Below are 22,428 nucleotides of genomic sequence, written 5' to 3'. Positions count from 1 at the left end.
TACTGGTAACTGCACCCTAAGCTCAGTTGTGTAGAATTTAATTTTACTGGTGGGAGCAAGAATAGCACAACACAAGCTACATGCCTGTAAAAGCAGGACTCACATGAGCAGAGTTACATGCATGTCTGTGCAATTAGGACCTGATAGGTTTGCCTGCTATTCATTTACACTGATGTGACATCTTCATCTCTGCTCAAATGTGAATCTGAAGAACAGTGTGCAAGGTGCGTGAATCTGAAAGAAATGTAAGGAAGGGAACTGTAACATTAAAAAAAATGTAGTAAATGTAATGATCGTCTGTAAAAATATTCACAGTTGAATGGTTTGTAGCAGCTATGGTAAAGGGTCAGAAATACATCGTGGCTAAAAAGGTTGCTTGCTTTGACAAAACTATTAGCTCTATCAAGTCACATTTTGCACATGATGTAGTAGAAGTCAGTATTTAAAATACCCCATTGCAAATTTCAGTCCAGTAAAATATTTTAGTAGCACAAAAAGGTCATGTTTTTCTCTCCAGGCAATAGATATTTAGTTTCTTTTTAAATGATACTGACTACTGCTTGGAACATGTAGATGGCAACAACTTAACAATTAACAACATTTCTGTCCAATTCCTGACTTTCACTGACCATTAGTGGAGACTTAGAGTGTTCTGTTTTCCCTTTACTCTCCTCATCTTCTAAATCCTTTGATACTGCAAGGTCTTCCTCAGAAGTGTCATGCACAGTGAGTCTAGATGCTTCAGTTGCATTTCCTCTGACACTAATGTGCTCCCATCCACCCTGTAAAAGATTGATAAAGAAATACAAAAGGAGAAACTTCACCCTGCAAGTACAATATCTGATGTGATGCTTTATGTGCGCCACTAGTTTTATACTATTTATTCAAGAGGGAAGTAATCCTGCTCTGGGCTGAATCAGGAAAAAGGTTTCTCGTAAAACAAACCAAAACAAAATACAACATACCCCTTAAGGATTATTTTCACTACAGGAATTGAGATTAGTAGGGTCAGGTGCTCCTAATAGAGTCATTGCAGGTTTTCCACAAACTGGTAAGAGGCCAAAACCTTGAAATGGCTTTTCTCAAAAGATTGAGTGTAATACATGGAAGCGACAATGAGGAATAATCACATGCAGACTAGGGAGGAATATGCTTTTTTTTTTTTTTTTTTTTTTTTTTTTTTTAAATGGCGCTTACTTTATTGCTTTTCTCATTATAACTTTGAAATTACCTATTTAAAGTGAATACTTATCAAACACAAATTAATGACTTCCTGGCTGTAACTGCATCACCTACTACATTAACTTATAAAATGAACCTAAAGCTGAAAAACAAAGGTCAATTTCCTGCAGGTATATGCCAGCTTTAGAAAGCTGGCCAGCTAAGCAGGATGGCATTTTCCTGTTCCAACACTCCCATGGATATTTGGATACACAACTTTTAGGCAGTGTTATGTCCCCAGACTTACCCCAATACCATAGTCCCAGGAGAGGCCCTTAGGCTCCATTGGCTGAACACCAGTCCTGTGGCAGACTGTCCCACAGCTCAAACTATGACTTCCTTGTACTTTGTCAGCTATCACCCAGACCTCAAGAAAGCAAAGAGAGGCAATAAAATGTGCTCTCCATGCGTTTCTTCTAGATGTTTAAGTGTGTCCTCACTTTCAGAAACCAGTCTTGATCTTGAATAGTGTTAATGATGAAACTGCCCTAATGTAGTCAGAGACACCTCCAAACAAACAACTAGATACCAGTGTCATAATTAAAACATTGCCAGATAGTAAGATTTGACAGGAAAGAGATTAAATATATAAAATAGCCTCATTAGTTAAAGGAAAGAGGAAAAAAAGTGAGGCTTTTCCTAGCAAAGGGCTGATTGTATGACTATTTCATTGGCATGATTTTTGTCTTGCTGTCAGGATTTCAGTAATTAGACAGTCATCTTAATCAAATAAAAACAAGTCTGAAGAATATTAAATTACAAAAGAATGTTATGCATAACTGCTAATAAACTGCTGAGACATGTGGAAGCTTGATACACACCTGGTCCAGGGGCCCTACAGACATTTTACGGATGTTATTTGAAACGTGATCCCAAGTAGATCCTTGAGGGTAGCTTGGTGTGATACCCTGCCGGTACCAAAGGTTGCCTATAAAATACAGAGTCCTGCTTACAGCTCAGGATGTCTGCTTGGTGTAAAGTGCTAGTAAACAACATAACAAAGCAATGCTTAATACCTCCCGTGTTCTGTGGAAATGCATTATGGTTTTGACTAATATCTTACAGTGAAGAATAATGAGGTTCCTACTTTCAAATTTGTATTTCTATAATTATTCTTTATAACTTTTCTGGAAAACAGTAAATACTCTTTTATTTTCTTGGGGAAAAATGTTCACATAAGGAACTATGCACCAGAGACGTAAAGCAAATGACATTTGACGGAGAGTGGTGTTAAAGGCTTCTTTCTTTTGTAAAAGGATGCGTCATCACTTATCTTGCAATGATGGTGCTGTTCATAGGTTTTGCAACAGGCAAGTATTCTTCTTCAGTTATGTAGGTTCTAGGTAAAACCCTAGATAAAATCCTGCCAAGCAGTTCTCCTCTTTGACATTCACCTCTCTCTTTCCCCAAGAATAGCACAGATGCTGGACTGTTGCTAGGCGGGACACTATCAGATACAACAAACCCCAAGTCTTTAAAAGCAGTACTTCAGTGGGCTGCCTACTCCATCTCTTGCAACATAAAATATATTAATCATCTTGAAGCAACAGTAACCATCTGTCCAAGCAGAAGTGCTCTAACTCAGCATCTCCTTTTTAATTCAATCTGATGTATACTGATATATTTTCTGTAACATTGACAGATAACTTTAAAAAGTCCTTACCATTTTTATCCAACACAAACACAGATGTTCGTCCTACTGAGACTTGTTTTAACTTCTGTTTTTGAGGTGAAGGAATATGGTACCAACAGTCACCTAAAGGTTAGAGATACTTGAGTCAAACATTGAGAAAACAGAATTATATATGGGAAGTTTTGGAAATGTCTGCAGCTGAAGTACAGAGCTGTGCAAGAAAGCTCTAAACATTACACTTAATATATTTTTACTAGCTTGTTTTTAGAAACAAACACTTTAAATCACAGAAGTGAAGACCAAATTAACTGCTAAAATTATCATGAGTGTTGTTCATATGCACTGTTTTGCACAGCTATTGGAAAGACCTCTACTAAACAGATTTGTCTTTTTCAGAAATGGCAGTGTAGTAGAGCTTACACAATGTGTAAGATGAAGGCCATACTAAAAAAGTGTAAGCACTTACCTGCAGGTTTTTTTTGAGACACTGAACCCCGATAGAAGGCAGAACCATCCCTAGCAATAGCCCACACTTGGTAAAATGCTCCAACTGAGATGGAAATGAAGGGCTGATCTGTTCCCACATGCAGCCAGGATGTTCCCTAACAAATCACAGAAGGTGAATTGTGAAGCAGTTGTTCAGAACTCCATGACAAAGTATCATGGATTATTACCAAATGAGACAAACCCTACATAGTGAAAACCCTACACAGTGAAAAATGTTGTGAAGAATAATCCTTACCTACCTGTACAGAACCTGAACAGAAACGAGGTCCCTGATCCCCAAAGATATTTCGATATATAACTATATGAGAACAGCTGTATTGGACTCTAACACGGCTTTTTCTGTTGAGATCACTGGAATTTAGGCACCTGCATGTCTCTGAATAGCTGGGCTACTCTTTTTTTAATAACCGCTTGGTTTAGATTATACAGAATGGGTCTTACAAAAATCAGCTGATACAGGGCTTCAGATTTCAGACACAGTGTTCCAGTTCTTGCTGTTGCACTGCTTTACAAATCTGTTCTACTGCAACTGATCGAACAGGGAGAAAAATAAACAAATCCTGTAAATTTTAAGCTTTTTGCCGTTTTCCCCTAAATTGCACTGAAGTATATTGTTACATTTTGTCCTGTTGTAAATACAGCTTAAAATCAGCACATACCAACCCTAACCTGATGTTTCAGTATGTGTCTATTAGTAGGAAGTAAGTATTCCTGTTGAAGTTACTGGGACTATTTATTCCTTTCTGCATAATTTACTGGACATGCACTCATTGTTTCTGCCCCAGTCCAAGCTCATCTGTCTTCAATAAGCAAAGTCAGTTCCGGGCCAGAAAAGTCAAAGGATAAACTCCCTCTGATATCAACAGGCATTAGAAATATGGGTCCATCTGTTCCTTGGCAGTTCATTTAAACAGGATGCACACATTAGCAACAATTAAAAAAGGAACAAAGCTGTCAGTGCAGAAAGTGAAAGTGAAATGCTTCATATGATGTACAGGAGCTGAGAGAGGCTCCTGCAGGTGATGTGGCATAAGCTAAGGTAAGATTATGCAAGAGAAGCGCTATTATAAGAACTGTGGGCAGCAAACTGTTACTGATGACGGACAAGGACTTTCAAATCAGGGAGATAAAAGGGAAAAAAAACCCAAGGTGCTTTGAGAGAAGGCACTGCGTGATTGTGTGTATGTACTTGCGTAATCATATTAAATATATCAATAAGGCAGTAAAAACAAACAGGGAGCCTTACAGCTGGATTTTGCTGTGTCACTCCAAGCCTGCAGAGCACGTCTCCTTTGTCACTGATTGCCCAAAGTGCTACTGCTTCTTCACCATCTGCATCTGTACTGGGAATTATGGAGATGTCCCACAGGGTAACAGGAGGCACTTCCAGCCATGGCCCATTGGTAACTATCTTGCATTTTCTGAAGCAGAAAAAACCCAAACCCATCACAACAACGTACTTTCTAGAACCGAATTTGTTTCCTGGTCCATTGTTGACTTCAGTTCAAACAATCCTGAAGTCTTTTCATTAAGTAGGCATTAGTATTTTTAATTTCAAAGAGGTTTATAACAATCAATCATGTTTTCCATCATGTTTTGAATTTTGACATATTACTGATTTCTCAATGCTTCTGGTTTTAAAAACTTTGTAAACCCAAGGCTGAAGTTTGTGCTACACTGCTTCCTGGCTCTCTAACTCACTGGGCAACAGCTGGATAGCGAATATTCGACCACAACTGAGAATCCCACTGCAGACAGAACTCCACACCTGGTTCATTCCTTCCTGTCTTGGTTAAGGGAATTACCTTACAATTATTTTTTTGGTGGAGCCTGTTAAAAAGTTACATAGCATCTTAAGGCAGGCAGAGAGAAGAGTTAGAAGTAGGTCTTTCTGGGAATTGGTGTATTTTTTCTGTGGAAACTGCAACAAAGTAGTGCTATTTCAGAAATATCATCACAACAGTGATTTCTTTGTATGAAGAATGTCCTAAAAAACACTGGACATTCCTCCATTCTCCAGTTCTGAAAAAGTGGATGCAGCCCTAAGTTGTTCCCTATTAATTTTCAATTTTCTATTGATAATTAAAACAAGAGGAAGCGTTTAGACTTGAGCGTATTCCTCAAGTTGCTTATTTTATTTCAGGTCACCCTTGTGACTGGCTGGATGTCATTTCTTTTATTGCCTATTCTGGAACAACAGCTTGATGCTTCAGGACCTTCCTTCAAAGATCATTGTACAAGGGACAAAAAAGGCTATGTAAAAAAGCTATGTAGCATCAACAGCAAACAGAACAATGCAGAAGTCCACAGCAATTTATTATCATAACTAGTAGATGCTCTAGTACAGAAAGCATAGAAAAGCTGGAAAAACAACGAGTACACACTAACTACAGATCCCACAAAATCAAATAGGATATCTACCTGTAAAGGTTTAAAATTAAAGCCATAGTGCTAAAGATCATCAGCTTCTGTATTGGAGATGGGTTACTTCTTGCAGGTTCCTTTACTATTGCTTTTGTTGACTGGGTGACAAGACTCTCCCTCTCGGAACTAAAGGACACTTCTAGGGAACAGTTAGCATTCAAGTTCCAAACTTTTATTTATAAATTCCTCACCTTGCCCAGCGCCTCCGTCGGACAAAGTCTTTCATTGTCTTGTGACCATGGTAAGACCTACCAAAAGAGATTTAAATAGGTGTTCATGAGAGTTTCAGAGCACCTCCACTGTCAGTGCCAGCCTGAGAGCACTGCCTACGTATCTGTCCAACAGACATGCCTGTTGACTCTAAAACACTTAAGACTGTATTTGCTAGCCTCAGCTTGCTGCCCTGCCTCCCCAGTGAATGTCAGTGTTAGTGTCCCCATGAAAAGGGAGAAATCAAGGCACACTTGTCCCTGTTAAAGCACAGCTAATATGCAAAAGAACAAAAAAGAAGAAACAAGGACTTAAGTATGGTATTTGCCTGCAAGTATTTTAGGTAGAAAAAGTTATCGCTTACGCTGGGAAGTCTGCTGCATACTGCCAGCCCTCCCGATCAGTTCCGCCTGAAGTATTAAAATCGATGTACCAATCGGATACCTATTGTCAAAAGGAGACGGTGAGAATAATAAGCACAATCTACACCTACTATATAATGAAAATAACCTCTTTCACCCTTTCCCTCCACCTTTTGGATTGCAGTGCCTTGCTAGAAACCTAATACTTGCAGTATGAATTCATTTATATTTGAATTCCCAAGTCTCTTTAATTCAGTTGAAGAGAAAAGAATCAGAGCAGCAGTTTAAGGTCTCCTAAACAAGAAAGTCCCACTCAATGCAATACATTCTTTTGATTATGGAAGATTACTGCTATTGTGTAAATGGGGAAACCAAGGTTAGGTATTATGACAAATCCAGAAAGAAAATCTGGGTCATTTAAGCCCCAGTCTTGCATCCTACTTGCTAAGCTTTGCCTTCTTTGAGAAAAGACCTCTAAGACAAAACTTACCCAAGTCCACTGTGGAGAAGGAGGTTTGGTGTTGAGTTTTGTGCATTCCTGCAGGCCAGATGCATCACTCCACATGTATCTGTCTGTGGGCAGACCTCTGTGGTGAAACAGTGTACAAGGAATGCAAGGTCATTTACAACAGGGAATTTGAAAGGCGAGGGATGAAAAGCCTACTTATAGCACTTCCTACTTTCATACATGAAACAGTCTTCCATCATTAATTTCTGCATTTAGAAATATCACGTGAGTGATGAGGATAGTGGGAAAGAACCTGCACAATTGCTTCCAGTTATACCAAACTTAAGGACCGTGTAAACTTTTCTCTGTAGGCTGATGTTCCTCACTACTACTTAAAACTGGAAGGTGAATCCTGAGTTTTTTCTGGCATAAACACTCATGTGTGTGAATGCTTTTTCAATACTTTTGTTTAAATATACTATTCAAGGACCCAATGTATTTAGCACAATATATATGAATGTATATATCCTAGTCAAAACTTTGCTGTATGACCCTAATAATGAAAAACGTTTCAAGTAGGCACACTGTGCACTGACAAAGCACAAATTTGTAAGGTTCTGCTACAAATGCATTTTGAATGGATAATTACAAATCTAGAAATTGAGAAACATTGCTCCTTCCATCTCAGGTTAACAATAAATGCTGGAGGAGACTGAAGACAGAGTAACTGTAATAACTACTCTAAAAAGCTAAAACAAACCCCTTGTTTCATTTGACAGTGGTAAAAACCAATGAAAAATAAATACAATAAACAACCTGCTGCTATATCCAGTGACTGGATTCCACCGCTGGTTCTCATAGATGTAAACACATTTCACATCTGATTGTGTATAAATGTTATCAGCACTACTGGCCAGTCCTGTTAAGAAATAAATCATCTGGATTATATTAAAGCTAAACCTTAAAGAAAGTACATGTTAAATTCCAGTGGGTGCAGTAATATTGCTGATTATCCTGTTTCTCGCTCTTAAGCTGAAAATACCAACATAATAAAACCATAAAACTGCAATACCAATTCCTTCCTAATGTTTCGCCTCTTCACTGTATAACCCTACCTGTTAGGCTAAAGGACAGACAGCTGAAATAGTGTGAATAGCTGACCCAGTCGGGAAGATAAAAAACGTGCACACCACAGCAGACCAATCTCCGTACCTTGAATGAAGCCACCTCCATATCCACCAGTGTAAACCCAAGCTGTGTGATCATATCCTATGCCCCACACTATGCCTCGGTTATTGCACTCTACCATTCGAAGATGACCTCCAACTTGACGCCAAAACCTGCCACAAAGAGGACAACATTTACATTTACTCTGCACCACATCCATCAGGAATGTATGCTTTCCCCTCCTGCAACTCAACTTCACATACTCGCTTGTTCAACCTCCGTGCAATCTGTAAGTGCAGGCAGTTGCCAGTTGAAAGCATTTCCCTCTGGATAACCACTGAAAAGTAGATGTAAGGAACCCATCTGCTTTCACTTGGAATTTTTGGGCTTGGAAGTATTTTACTTTTACTTTGTGGCTTGTGTTTCTTTTTATATATATTTTTCTTTTTTTACATTAGTTAGGACAATCTTGCTGGAATCCTTATGTCTTGGTGGCCATCAACTGCCTCAGCTTTAATTTCATCCTCTTTTTATTTTTTAAATCTAGGAATTGCCTTTATCTAACAAGATAGCAAATTACTTATGTATTTGCTATGGAGCTTGGTAAGAACAAGGGCTTTGATTCTTCCTATTCTCCTGATCTTTGCAGGTTAATCCTTTTCTGGGGCTTTACACAGCCAGTAGCCATGGTAACTTTCTGGTGAAGAATGGGAAAAGTAAAGAGATTGCAGAGGAGTATTTTAGTTACCAGAATGGCAGGAGATCATCTAGGTCATGGATCCCTCAAACTAAGATGCGAGAGCACATCAGCTTTGTGATTTGCCAGATGTTTAAGGTGCTGTACCCTGAAGAAAAAGGACTAAAGGATTTCTTAGTATTATTAAAAGATGTTTTATGCAAGTGACATGAAACTGCGTATATTTTTTAAATTGAAGACTGGCCTTTAAGCCATCAGTTCTGAGGCTGGTATGTTTCTGCTAGAAGAGCTGGCAGTACTATATTGGCATAGTTGTAATCAAAACTGTAAAGTAGCTGCTCCCAGACCATAGAGACTATGAAGGACTGAGAATTTCAGTCCTGAGTCTGATAAAACTGAAAACTCAAATTCCACTACAATTACAGTGATGATGTTTACTTTTAGACTAGGTCATCTCTTAATTTAAGTAATTATGGCATGAAAGATGCAATCACCAAAAAATGGCGTCTCAATGAGAAAGGCTTGTGAAATCACGAGTAGCTCCAGCATCTAAAAATTCAAATAAGATTTGGTGAATTTCTTCACATGCAATCATGAACATGAAGGCAGCCATTAACCTTGTCATTGACAGACATCTGCAGTGTACTATATATACTCTGACAGCCCATCAAAGTTACCAAATTGACATGAAAGACAGTCTTTGCTGGATGGCATCCCATGCAGAAAGAACAGCTTCTGAAACCTCTTACATTTGATCACATGGCATCACTTGTGGTCCGTCCTCCAGTTCAGGACTTGGCTCACTAACAAAGATGTCTCCTTTACAAGTAACTGACCAAATGGCGTGGTGAGAAGGAGGGCCTTGAATCCGTCTGCTTTCACAACAGGACATGTTCAGCAAAGACAGCTACAAAACAGGAAACACAGAACCAAAAGCTTCCATTTACAGTGGTAACAAAAACTTCCGCATGGATGCTTCAGTCTTATAAACCAAAGTTTTACCTTTGCATGCAGTGAATTTGCATGCAAAGTGAATTTGCAGCTTTTTCTCAAAAGCACCAGAATTCAGTGTTTTGGAAATTATTAACAATCACTGGAACTATTGTGTTTGCACTATCTGATCATTATGAAATTATCATTCAGGCTTTCCTTTGCTGCAGTGTGTATGTGCCTGCCTATACGTAAGACTCTACAACAGTGACAACAGATAACAGTTTTTCTACCAATGCAGAAGAATAGAGTGAGTTAAACTCCTAACTCATTCATAGCCTAATCTATATCTGGAGATAGAAGGGGAAAGAAAAACAATGTTGGTTTTACTGTAGATAGCAGCGGCAGCATCAGGAAGCATGCAAACTCCAGTGGACAAAAGAAGCCTTGGGTGCCTCTAGGTTTGAACAGACTTTTTAAATACCTAAATTGTGAAAACAGATATGTAGCCTAGATATTCTAAATGTGATGCTGAGATTCAGAGACTAGCTTTATGTTTTATTGCAGATATTGCCATCTTGAAATAAAAAATACACAGAATTACCCAGTCATGCATTTCTTGCTCCGTTGTGGCTGCCAGGCGGATTGGCCACCGCTGCTTCGTCCTTTCAGGTGTATAAAGCGCAAAAGAATGTTTAGCTTCATTCAGAACTTCAACTATAATAGTGACTTCATTCAGGAATACGTGGATATACTATGACAAGGCAAAAAAAATTGCAAGTAAAACTAAGTTAGATATACCTTCCTCAGAGCCAGCATTTTTGCACTTCAGAACTATGAATGAGGTATTCCTGCCAAGGACAGCAAAGAATCAGTTCTTGGTGAAGAAGGAACAGGGCTCTATTTCTAGTCCTGCACTAGCTCTCATTCCTACTGACAGTATGCATTAACCCTATTGATGAAGATCCTGGCCAGGCAAGCTTGGCTCTTTCATCACAATAAAGAACATTTTGAACTTCCAGAAGAATTCCTCATTAGTACAAAGCTGATGGTTCAAACAATGTGGATTGTTGCTGACTGGGTATTTCTAACACAGCATTAACATAGCTACAACTTAGGAAAGCTTGCAATTTGCTAGTACTCTAGGCTATGTTTGCATTGGTTCCTTAGAACAGCAGCATACCCTAATTTGCCTTCCTTAAGAAAACTGTTTTCCCTTCAAAGGTTTTCCTTTGCCAAATACAACTCTCTCAAGGGTCTCAAGCTGAACATACCTTTTTCTCCTCATAATACATGTAATAGATGAACAGGATGCTGTCACGAATTCCATCGCTCCCAGTGAACTGCTCAAGTGCGACTCGAACATCCATCCATTTATGAGGCTTCCAATTCCTCCACCATTGCAAGGTTCCAGTTTTAACCCAAACCGACTGCAATGCAAACACAAATTTGCAGCAGTAAGCAATCTGTGTGTCTCACTTTCTCCTAAATACTACTTTTGTGACCACAAAAAATCTCTGCTGCAGGTCAGTTTGATCAGTTCATTCTGACACAGAGTGCACCAGAGTGTTCAAGAAGCTGAAGACAAAATGAAAACTGACAAAACTGGACAAAAAGGCACTGAAGTAGCATGTGTACAATGGTATTAACATTTTACCTCTGCAAGAATGCAGTAGCACACAGATACTAACTGACTCCAGTGTGCTCCTGTTACAACACAACTTCTGCTTGGACTCTAAAGGGTTTTGATATAATCTTTTTAAACTTGATTAAACCCCTGCACTCCAAGTGATTTTAAGCAAATGAATTCCAGATGTCATTTGGCAATTAGCAATGAAGAGACCGAAAATGTGAATGAATCTGAACAGAGCCAAGGAGTCATAATAGAGAACACCAAACAAAAGTGCTGCTATTTAGGTGCTGCTGTTGACATCTGCATCATTGTTTTATTTATGGAACTTACAGTAATTCCTTAAGAGTTGCAGAGAAGGAAAGTTCACCTACTTGAGTCACTGGTTCGGTTAAGAAGCCTCATCTTGTGGTGGAACAATTCACACAGTGTTCCACTGTTGCAAATGTTTCTCTGTGGATTTGAGGTTTCAGTGTACTCAAATAATGCTGACCAATCTGGTTTTGCTCCTATACAAAACTATCAGCTAATGTTTTTAGATAAAGATTGCTGCTCCATGTTTGATAAGCTGTTAAATTTCCCATAGGGAGCTCAGACAATGATAATCCAGGAAAGTTGTCATAGGCAGAAACAAGAATATAAAGCTAACAATAATTTCAAATCAGTACATCAGAAATGTGTTACTGATGCCCAGTATTCACAGATGTGTTTAGTAAACAGATAAGCATCCTCACTGCTTACCTGCTCAATAGCCTGTTCATAGTGCCTGAAATTCTCCAGCTCCCGCTTTGTCCTTTCACTGAGCTGCTGAAAGATCTGCTTTCGCCATGCTGCTGTCTGTGCTGGAGTGATAGACAGTGACAGGGATTGCACAGAGGATGACAAACCTACAACAGAACCCAAACCAATAAACTCCAGTGAGCTTTAAATACAGTTCTGTGAAAGGTAAGACACGATGCTGCTTTGAACACTGGACTGAATCAACCCAGTCTAACCTAATTGTTCTAACTATTATACTTAAGAATTACTGAATACTTAAGAATTGACAGCCAAACTTTGTCAATAATGCAAAGAAATGGGATCACTAGATGGGAATACAAAATCTTTCAAGGCCATCATATATGTAGTAAAGTGCATTAAGAGTTACGCTGCTATTAGATCTATTAGTTCACGGTTTATTTTGGAAATATGGTTATATTCCACTGTCTCTCAATAGTCTAAAAACTAACACCATCCACTTATGAGCTGCGCTCACACAGTGACTCTGAGTAATTTCTGTATCTTACCATTGTCTCAGTAGGAATGGCAGGAGAGAGGCAGCTATTTGTGGCATCTGCATCTCTCAACAGAGCCCTTTTCTCTGCTTCAGTTACCACTCAGTGGTATAAGGGGTTTTGCCTGAAGCTGCAGTTTTTTGTGCAATGAAGAATGAGATGCAGATCCAGCACAGACTACTTTACAAAATTCTTACTGAAACTCAAGAGAAAACACCACCTTTAGATTTCTATATCACAATTCCAAAGTGCTTTCCAGCTAAATACACACAGCAGTATCCTCAGACATGGAGTGTATTAACAAACTGCAGTAAATGAATTATCAGAAGTTTTGTGCCATGGTTTTGTTCAGAAAGACCCAAACCAATGTTTTTCTTAAAAAGCATATTGAACTGTGATGGGGAATTAGGGTCTGTTGTAGCAACTGGAGAGTACCTGATGGAACAGTGAACCATTTCAATGGGCTGTGCAAATCTACAAGACAGCCTCCCCCAGACACCCAGGCCCATAGTGGGTGATCATCGGCTCCATACTGCTCTTCGGCTCCCGCTGAGAACATGCCAAGGGAAGACAGGCTGGATGTTTCTGCAAAGCTGCTGACAGAGAGGACTGGATGCTTTTGGGCCTCCTTCAAGTCAATGTTTGTCCACTGCAGTTCTGCAGAAGGATTTGGGTTTGTAGGTTTATGCATTTCAAGATTAGCATTCTCATTACTAGTCGAAGCAACAGTGACTTCTCCTTGACCAGAGTCCAGAAGATTCACAGTCATATTTTCCTGAGTTTCTGCTGTCTGGTTGCCTGGGCTGTTACCACTGCTGCTGGCTGCAGCTCCTGCCGGGGGGGTGTTGGCAAGGTTCATGGATACACTCGGAAGCTCTGTATCAGAGGAAGTATCTGCATGACCCTGAATGATCGCGTTTGTTTGGTTCTGAATATCATCAGTAAAGAAACAGCCAGCACTGAAGGACAAATAGATAATTAATTAACTATCACAGCACTATAAATTAGCACAGGCCTTAGACCACAGACATACAGAAATCAATCCAGCATTTCAGCTTCAGGAGAGAAACAGAAGACTTCTTGTTTTAAAGGTCAAACTCTATTACCAGGGGAAAGAGTTTAACACAAATCTGGCAGAGCAGTCTAGTAAATCTGAGGCACAGGAAGATATTCCATAGATATTTCATTGCTCTTTTCAAACAATAGGTGGTATTTGCTTCCTACAACTTGCAGGAACACTGAAGCAACATTATTAACTCTCTGATTTTTGTCTTAGCTATAGGGGTTTTACCCAGAGCACACTGACTCAACTGACTCAAGCAAGTAGTTTCTGCAGCAGTCCTGGCTCCATTGGCATGTCTTGCACAGCCAAGAGGCCAGCAGTCAGCTGGGAGTTACTGATTTAACTTCTCTAGTACAGGAAACACAGTGACACTTGGGACAGGGATAATTCCTAGAGACCTGACACTCCTTCCTGATATTTCACAGGTAGTGTTTTCTCTTACTAGAGATTACTTCCAGATAGTGATAGTAAAGCCCAGAGAAAATTACTTTACTGCAGGCATGCACTGAATTGCAAAGTGAGAGCTTCAGTTTCTACTCTGTGTGCAACAAATGTTGCTTATTGTTAATTTTAACAGCAAAACCCCCAAAATGCTTTTTGGCATACGTAATGATTAGAGATGCCCTGCCTGCTCCTCCCTGTCCATACCATTTGAATGTAAAGAACTATCTCCCAGCATTGAAATTCTTGGCATACAAAGACCTTGAGCAGGTCTTTCACTACGCACCTGAGCAGACTTGTTGAGCTCCCGGTCTGAGATCTGTCGCTCTCTCGGCCAGACACAATTGCCTTCCATGTCTTCCCACTGAGCTCACTTGGTGTGACACCTTGACGGAAATAAATTGCTCTGTCATCGCAGCCAATTCCCCACACCTAGAGAAGGACAGGGCTTGGTGAAGGAAATGCCATGGAATGCAGGTAGATGACAGCTACAAAAAAGGTTCAGTAATGGAAAATTCAGCACAAAAATCTGCCGGACACAGCATTTTCCTTTTGTGTTCTTCCTTAATGCAGATACTGTAGATGCAGCTTAAAATTCTGTACCATCAAGAGAAAACTGTTTGCACCTGAATGTGCCACACATGAGACATGCTGTTATCTTCTGGTGAAGAATTTAGCCATGCATTCCCTCCTAGCAGTTCAAGCACATGGACCTCTTGTCCAGCTGTCCATAGTGGCATTGCTGACAGCCCTCACCATGTGTGAATACTGTCTGTACAAAGGGGAACATAAATACCCTCACAGCTGGTATACAGCTGTCTTACCTGGTTATTTAAGCCTACGGTTACCATCATCATTTCTCCAACCATTTCAATCCAGCTTGTCCCACAAGGATTATGTGAGTTCACTCCTCTTCTAAACCACACCTACAACAACAACAGCAGAAAATCCAAATTTTGCTCCTTCTCCATTAGCAGGCAGACACCTGGAATTTAGTTTGCTTAGAGGACTAGTCTTAATCTCTAATACAAACTTGCTGTATCACCTTAAGAAGTCACCTCCTTGGTTCTTTATCAAGTAAAGACAATTTCCTTAGTAGTTCCCAGATTGTGTGTCCTTGTGACCAACTACAGCTAGAATAGCTCACAGGGAGACTTGTTGTTATGACTTTCTGTGACAGAGTTAGTTTCTCTGCCACTGGGACAACACTTTGTATTACGTGTCAGCTGTAGGCTATTTCTGGTTACTCTGAATGGGGTTCTACATGGTATTCTTGTGTCCAAACCCCAGAAGCGGGGCTGGTGGAGAGAACTGTCAAAATAATCTTTTTAGTGATACAGCTCTTTAAATTGTCTCCCCTTAGGTTTAGTTCTTACCAATCCAAAAGTGTCTGTGGGCTGGGTACCTGGAAAAATTTCCAGCTGTATTTAGCATATTGTTATATAGCGGCAAGCAGCTACTTTAGCAGTTTTTGGTTCAATCACATAACAGTGTGCTTGACTATCTTGCAGATCTAAAGAAAACTGTGCTAGCTTACCTACATTTATTGCAGTGGTTTTGTTTGGCAGATGGAGCAGGCTGAACACAGTCAGCTGACAAGTAGTAACTCATTAAACCAGACTTACTCAACGACTTCAAACTACTATACATTCATAGAATTCATCTATGGTTTTGAATTCCGTATAAAGGGATTTGATGGCATCCAGCACAAGAGCACTGTAGCACATTCTCAAGACTTTCAAGACTGCTTGCAAGGAGCAGGGAGTTGGACTCCATGATCCCACTGGATCATGGAGCATATCCAACTTGAGATATGCTATGATTCTAAAAACAAACAAACAAGCAGAACCAGACATTGACACCTCTTACTTTTCTATCCTTTGTAACACACCACACCACATCAACACCCACAGACACGTGCATAATCCCATTTTCAGTGCTTGGAGACTCCACAATACTCCAGGAAATTCCTACAAGAAACAAACCCCAGAAGACACTGTAGATTAGTTTCTTATGCAACACTATATAAATCAAAGGGGTTTCCAGCTAAATTTACCAAACTTTACCTTGAGGGTTATTCCTATCAATTCCTTCTCTCACAATAGCTTGGCCTTCCCAAAGAGTTGCCCAAAGGAGGTCATATGGTCCACAGCTGATCTGTACAACTTCACCAGGAGTAGTGATTAAGGACCACATGGAACCCTCTGGATTGTGTTGGCACACATTTTCTCTGTACCATACCTAGACAAGTTCAAAAAAGAAACATAATCAAATAAAACTTAGAAAAATATCACTACAACAACACAACCTCTGAGACAAGCATGAAGACAAACTGGAAAGCACAGTCCTCCTCTAACAACAGGATGCTTGTATGCAGTGTATGCACTATGACCTTTAAAAGTATTCCTTTGATGGTGATTACGCAGTTGAATCTATTTCCTTATGTACTAAGGGAGGAGGCTTTTTACAGACTGGCTTTTATTGTGGAAATGAAGCTGGATTGGGTGCAGTAACCTATTGCTACATGTTCTCTGGGTATTTCAACATATAAACTAAACTTTAGTGTATTTCAGGGCATGTTATATAAACCAAGAATGAACAAATACATTAAATGTTACTGTTTGATGATAGCCTGACTTCACTTTCACAGAACAGAGCTTGCTACAACATGGGTAAAAAATGCCACTCTGTACAGCCTTCAGTGACACCCAGTTCATCTGGTCCTACTGTCTGAGCACTTTTCTAGAGAGCGCAGTCAAAATAGGAAGGTCACACATAGAAAGCATCCTCCAGCAGTCATACCAGAGCTCCAGAGCATGACTGTTGAGGGCTAAATGCTCATTTTTAGAAATATGTTTTTTCTCTGGGGACTTTCACTTGGGAAATGAAAGTGTTTTACAATGTCAGTCTAGTAAGCTTGTAGAGTGGGATGCCTGTCACTTATTACTGGGATTATTACCAAGATTACTTATTACCAAGATTGCTTGCCTCTCCAGACAGTGTCAAGGGTGACTGAAATCTCAGGCTATCTGTTAAAAGTATTACATTTTTCCCTGTGAGACTGACCACAAGCTAGAAATTGTCTAGAGACAAAGTAATGTCAGGTACATGCTGTGAGGACGAAGGAAAGGAAAGCAACAAAAAAGGAAAGACCTTATGGTAGGCCTAAAAACAAACAAAAGAAAAATTGATAGTTTTCAACAGAAAATAAATCCAAAACATTCCAGAGCTGGATTTCACACTGCCAAATCAGAAGTTTCCTGTCTTCTGAACAGGAAGTCTTACAAAAACATTTTGGAAACTCTTTCTTGAATCATTCCTGACTCTCCACCACAGAGACATGGCATAATGCTTTGCAAGAAGGTTTTAAGGCTCCTTCTCTCTGTTACCAGAGCCGCTGTCTGCATTCTGGGCATTTTTCAGAATACAAGACATTCCTCCTCCCAAGTTTTTAAGATTCACATGTTTACAGAGGTTTAAGGCTTCCAGTAACCCTATGAGACACTAAGCCTTTCCATTTACAGCTCAAGTTGTTACATAATGTTGTCTCAACACAGCTTTTACATCCTCTGCCAAATGCAAATACAGCTATTTCCTTACCAACATCAGACAATCTAGTTTAGGATGTCCCTGCCCATGGCAGGGGGTTGGACTAGATGACCTTTACTGTCTCTTTCAACCCAAACCATTCTTTGATACTATGAATAACAAACCTGCCATGCCTTAAAAGTATTTAACTCCTTTTCAGTAGTAATTCATATTAGAAAACTCGAGGAACATGCACATACCCTTCCTTGTAAAGAAACTGCCCACACTGATAAACGGCCCAGAGGTTCATCAGTGATTTCCCATCCTCCAATGGAGATGTCATTGAAAGGGTCTGGCAATTTATCTGGATCATCTTGGGATACAATCTGAAGCAAAGAGAAGAAAGATTGAGGAGACACTACAAACAGACAGGCAATTTGCCTGGTGGCCTAATTTTCTCTTTCAGACTGGTTAATATATGGAGATTCCTCTCATTCAAGGCTGCTATATGCAGAAAGAGAGGAAATGCTGTTGAGGCAGGATGACAACTTCTGTTTCATCCCCTAACTGAAGGGAATTTTTACACCCAGAACAGTACATATAGACATTCTTTGAACTGGAAAGCTGGAATATCACAAATTGCAACTTCTGTACATTCTTAAATTGAAACAATTATTAAAGAACAGGTTTTGATACAGATAAAAGACGCAGCTGGTGACTGATGCTAGACTGTTGCACCTCAAATGAGCGTGCTTTGTCAAACAACCAAAGAAAGTTAAAAAGTTGGTTTGAAATTTGCAAAGGAGCTGAGCGTCTATCTCCGACTGCATTACCATGAGATTTGGCACCTTATTACCATAAGTTTCTATGAAAAATTCCAGCCTTCCATTTGTACCTGCAAGATTTACAAGTTGGAAGTCAAGGAATACAGATGCAGCCTACAGAGCACTGATAAAAAAATTAATTCCCCTGCATTTAAAATTGATTATTTCAGAAAATCAGTTTATTTAATATTGAAAAGATATCAAGAACCTTTGCCCAAACATCCCGTGATTTGTATCTCCTGTATCTGATCCACCTCCTGCGTCTGACACAAGAATTCCATTTCTTATCCTTTGTGTAGGTGCTGGGGAAGTCTATGGCGTAAGTCCAGCCCTGCAAACAGAAGTTTTCTTGTATGAAAATCAGGACCAAAGGAAAGCTTGAAATCATAACTCGGAGCAATTCTGCACAAGAATCACTCCTACAACTGCAGTACAAATTACTGTGCATGTCTCAACAGCCCTGATTAGCACATCAGCTAATTCCATATAAATCCTGTTCAAATTCCTCTGCATGATATACACAGAACAAGCAAGACACAGTAAAGCATTTTACTTTTTCATAGTAAAAGTCATAAATAACAGTGGCATCCGGTAGCCATCATTCTGTGGCCTCTTCAAAGGAAAAAGCTTCTGTAGAAGCCGCTACAGACTTCAAACAAGAACCTTCCTTGTGTTGTATTATAGTTGGGTATTTCCTAGAAAGCAGCTATGTGAAGTTAAGTTCCTTTTATTTTTATAGACCTTTTACACTTCTATAAAAGTTCCTTTTATTTCACAGCCTAAGAATTCCCAGAATAGATCTCTTTTTGGTATTGTTCACCTACCCCTTTCTCTGTTGGTTCCCCTCCAATATTTTCATCCACATACCAGTCGGATTCCCACTCCCAGTGGGGTGAAGGCAGTGTGAAACTATCAAGCTGCTGATGTTTTAGCCCGCTCACATCACTCCACTGCCAGCGGTCACTGGGCAGTAATTTCTCACAAAAACCACCAACTGGATTCCAGCGCTGTCAGAAATAATACATGATTTTATTTGAAATCACATCATTTCACTGGACATCTATAGGGAGTCTTAAGTGAATACATTGCTAATTTTCTGCAGTAAGTGAGGAATAAATTCCTGGGGTGAATGAGATTGTGCTCATGCTGTAAGCTCCTATCTAACAAAGTCTTTCAGAGAAGGTTTTTTAAATATCAAAGAAGGGTTGACTGCAGAGTTAGTCCCAAACAAGTAATTTTTCAGCCACATAAATAGGAACATCTGATGATATATCTTAATACTAACAGTGCTTTTTTCTTGGGAGATGCATGGCACCATCACACTGCAGTATTAGTATAATGCAGTATAGGTGGCCTTGGGATCTCTAATCTACTCACCACGAGAAAGACGATTAGTGTCTTGCCTGCACTAGAAAACCAGCATGGCCTCTGCACCAGGAACTGTGTCAAGATAATGGTATCAGTAACTCTTGGATGTTTTTCCAAATGTGGCTTTAATCAGTTACAGCACAAATAACTTGCTAGAGTTTTGCCAATGCAGCTGTGATTTTTCTTTCCCCCACCCCTTACCTTCTATATAAGTACTGGCAAAATTTGTCATGTAATACTCTCTTATATTTTAGGGCATGGGGAAAATGAGTGGTTTGTTTAGTTTTACTAGGAATCTGGCTACAATGCTGTGCACATTATCTATTTGAGTTTCATTCTAGTATTTTGGTTTCCATTTTTTCATGGCCTAGAATGAACAAAACAAGTTTTCAAATAACAAAATGAAATGTAAAGTTTTGCATTTTAAAAGAACATGTTTGCATAACAAAAGGAACACTTTTAAATGGCTGGAAAGGTGTGACAATGTTAAATAATGTATACAATTAATTTGTTGTATTTTTACCCATGTAGATAAATTAATGTCTTTTCTCAACTTATATGTAACCCATTGCCTGTTAGAGAAATGTGCTCAAGAAAATCCTTCAGTTTTCTCAAACAACTTTTGGTTAATTTAACACCATAATAGATCAGTTACCTTTAAAATACTATTTTGAATACATTCTTTTGTTGAACTATGTCACATAGGAAGGATCATCTTAAAAAAAGCTGGAAACATTGTACTTCAATGGAGAGTTACGCCTTTATTAGCATTGAAACACTAAAAAATAGCATTTTCTTAAGAATAATACATTTCTGATAATAAGTTTGCTGCATGGAAGTTACATTGGGCATAAGGGGATTGTGTGTCACTAAAGGTGATTATGTGTCACTAAAGAAGGGAGAATATCCGGTGAAAAGTGTGAATGTTCCAGCCTGCAATGGCTTGCATGAAGCAGGCTGTGGTGCACACTGGTGTTGCTTTTGGCAAGAGCAGCAAAGTATAACCTTCCTTTGAGAATTAAAATATTAAAAGAACAACCTGCTATTTGGCACATATGTGCTCTTCAGAAACATCAGGTTTCAGAAACATTATCAAAATATGAGAATAAAGCCAAACAATCTTCCTGTGAGAAAAACATGCAGGGACAGCTGACAGGGGTTTGCTATTGCTCCGTTCTGATGAGCATGTGGCAGTGTGACAGGTACCCACTATGTGTCGTACCTGGTTCTCGTAAGTTTCTTCCTGGTATCTAATAGGAACGTCACCCGAGAACACATAGGTGTAGACTTGATGGTCACAGGCTATTCCCCAGCAGCATTGCTTGGCAGCAGAGACCCGCTTGAATTCCAGCTGTGCATCCTTGCAGAGCTCCCAGTACTGGCCAACTGTAGACAGGGTGTAAACCCTCCCAAAAATGTCAACAGCCCATAGAAGGGAACTGGGCATGGCCATGGCTGAAAGGCAAAAAGGAGATCTGATAACACTGGTGGTGCTACATACCCTGCTCATCTCAGTTACACAAACCCGTAACTTAGCTCCTCCTCAGTCTCCTCTTGGTGCACGCAACATAGGTACAAAGGGAAAGAAAGCTTCTCCATGAGCACACATCTAGTTTTAATCCATGGACATATTACCTGTTGCTGTTAGGAAACCTCTTTCCAAAGCATTCTGGTAACCGCTTTGGGATCTGATCTTCATTTAATATACCTAGGTGGGTATTTATTTAAGTGTACTTAGAGTGTGGTTTCCCAGCAGAGGCCTGGGTGAGTTCTATTCCTGTTGCATCACTCAGAAACCTGGCACTTTCTGGGCATTACAGCTCTACCCTTCATGTGAGGTGGGTGTACACCAGTCCTCTTAAAAGTCAAGAAAGGCCACTGTTTCTGTCACTTGGCCTTCTGGGTGCCATTAAACTGAACAGATTTTGGTTGTTCTGTATGTCTGATAATCCCAACTACTGATGGGTATTTTGAACTTTGCCTCCAGTTCTAATAACTTTGCGGTGGGCGACCAGGAGGGGAAGGCAGAAAAGAGGACTTTGATCCCACGCAATGAAAGAAAAGAGGAATCCCTGACAGCTTCTGACTGGTAGCAAGCAGTGGTACACAGGGACCAACTGGTACCTTGTGTTTGAATGGTGGAGGCAGATCTGAAAACAACTAAGCCAGTGTGAACGAACAACACAGTGCATTCATATGGGATTCCAGGGGGATGTTTCAGAATTCTGATTCTTAGAACTGCTGCTGCTAAGTACCTAAAAACCTGGATCCACCAGGTGAGTAACAGGTAACTGTGAGAAGAACACTTATAGCAGCAGAGAACAAGCAAAATTCTCCTATTAGTTGTGGCAGCGCAACTATGATTAATCCTCTAATTTTGACTTATTTTTTAGTTCTCTCCTTGTGGCTGGGAGTACATAGGCATGCATTTACTGCCTCTGTTTGCTCTTGGACCAGCCATTTATCTTCTTTATATACTGCCTTTCTGTTAGTTGAAGTAGGACAGTACAAAAGGACATAATATGTGGGAAAAAAAATATTGAATGGAACAAAGTGAAGGCGAGGGCAAAATTATAATGGGTGTACCATTGGGAAAACAAAGACCATGAAAATAAGCCTTTCAGTATTAGCACTTGAAATTCTGCAGAAAAGATTTTTTAACAGAGGACAACACTATGCATTCCATCTTAAGCAGCCAGAA

At 39.7% G+C, this 22,428-nt stretch overlaps 1 protein-coding gene across 1 annotated transcript; it reads right to left on the bottom strand.

The window, feature by feature from the left end:
* Positions 1-499: 499 nt before the first annotated feature.
* TECPR1 (tectonin beta-propeller repeat containing 1) lies at positions 500-21,180 on the bottom strand (the record flags this gene model as incomplete). The annotated part of the gene is made up of 24 exons (XM_080617903.1): positions 500-782; positions 1,469-1,588; positions 2,043-2,149; positions 2,885-2,977; positions 3,321-3,456; positions 4,608-4,782; positions 5,977-6,033; positions 6,360-6,439; positions 6,848-6,944; positions 7,622-7,724; positions 8,018-8,145; positions 9,419-9,576; positions 10,204-10,353; positions 10,874-11,029; positions 11,971-12,116; positions 12,939-13,462; positions 14,294-14,439; positions 14,832-14,933; positions 15,877-15,977; positions 16,074-16,248; positions 17,796-17,921; positions 18,568-18,690; positions 19,184-19,366; positions 20,950-21,180. The coding sequence occupies 24 exons, from the start codon at positions 21,178-21,180 to the stop codon at positions 585-587; spliced, it is 3,615 nt and encodes a 1,204-aa protein (XP_080474029.1). The 3' UTR covers positions 500-584.
* Between the last annotated feature and the right edge of the window lie 1,248 nt (positions 21,181-22,428).

The sequence above is a fragment of the Psittacula echo genome, assembly GCF_963264785.1.
Source record: "Psittacula echo genome assembly, chromosome: 5".
NCBI classification, from domain to species: domain Eukaryota; kingdom Metazoa; phylum Chordata; class Aves; order Psittaciformes; family Psittacidae; genus Psittacula; species Psittacula echo.
This window is presented reverse-complemented; position numbering and strand designations above follow the sequence as displayed.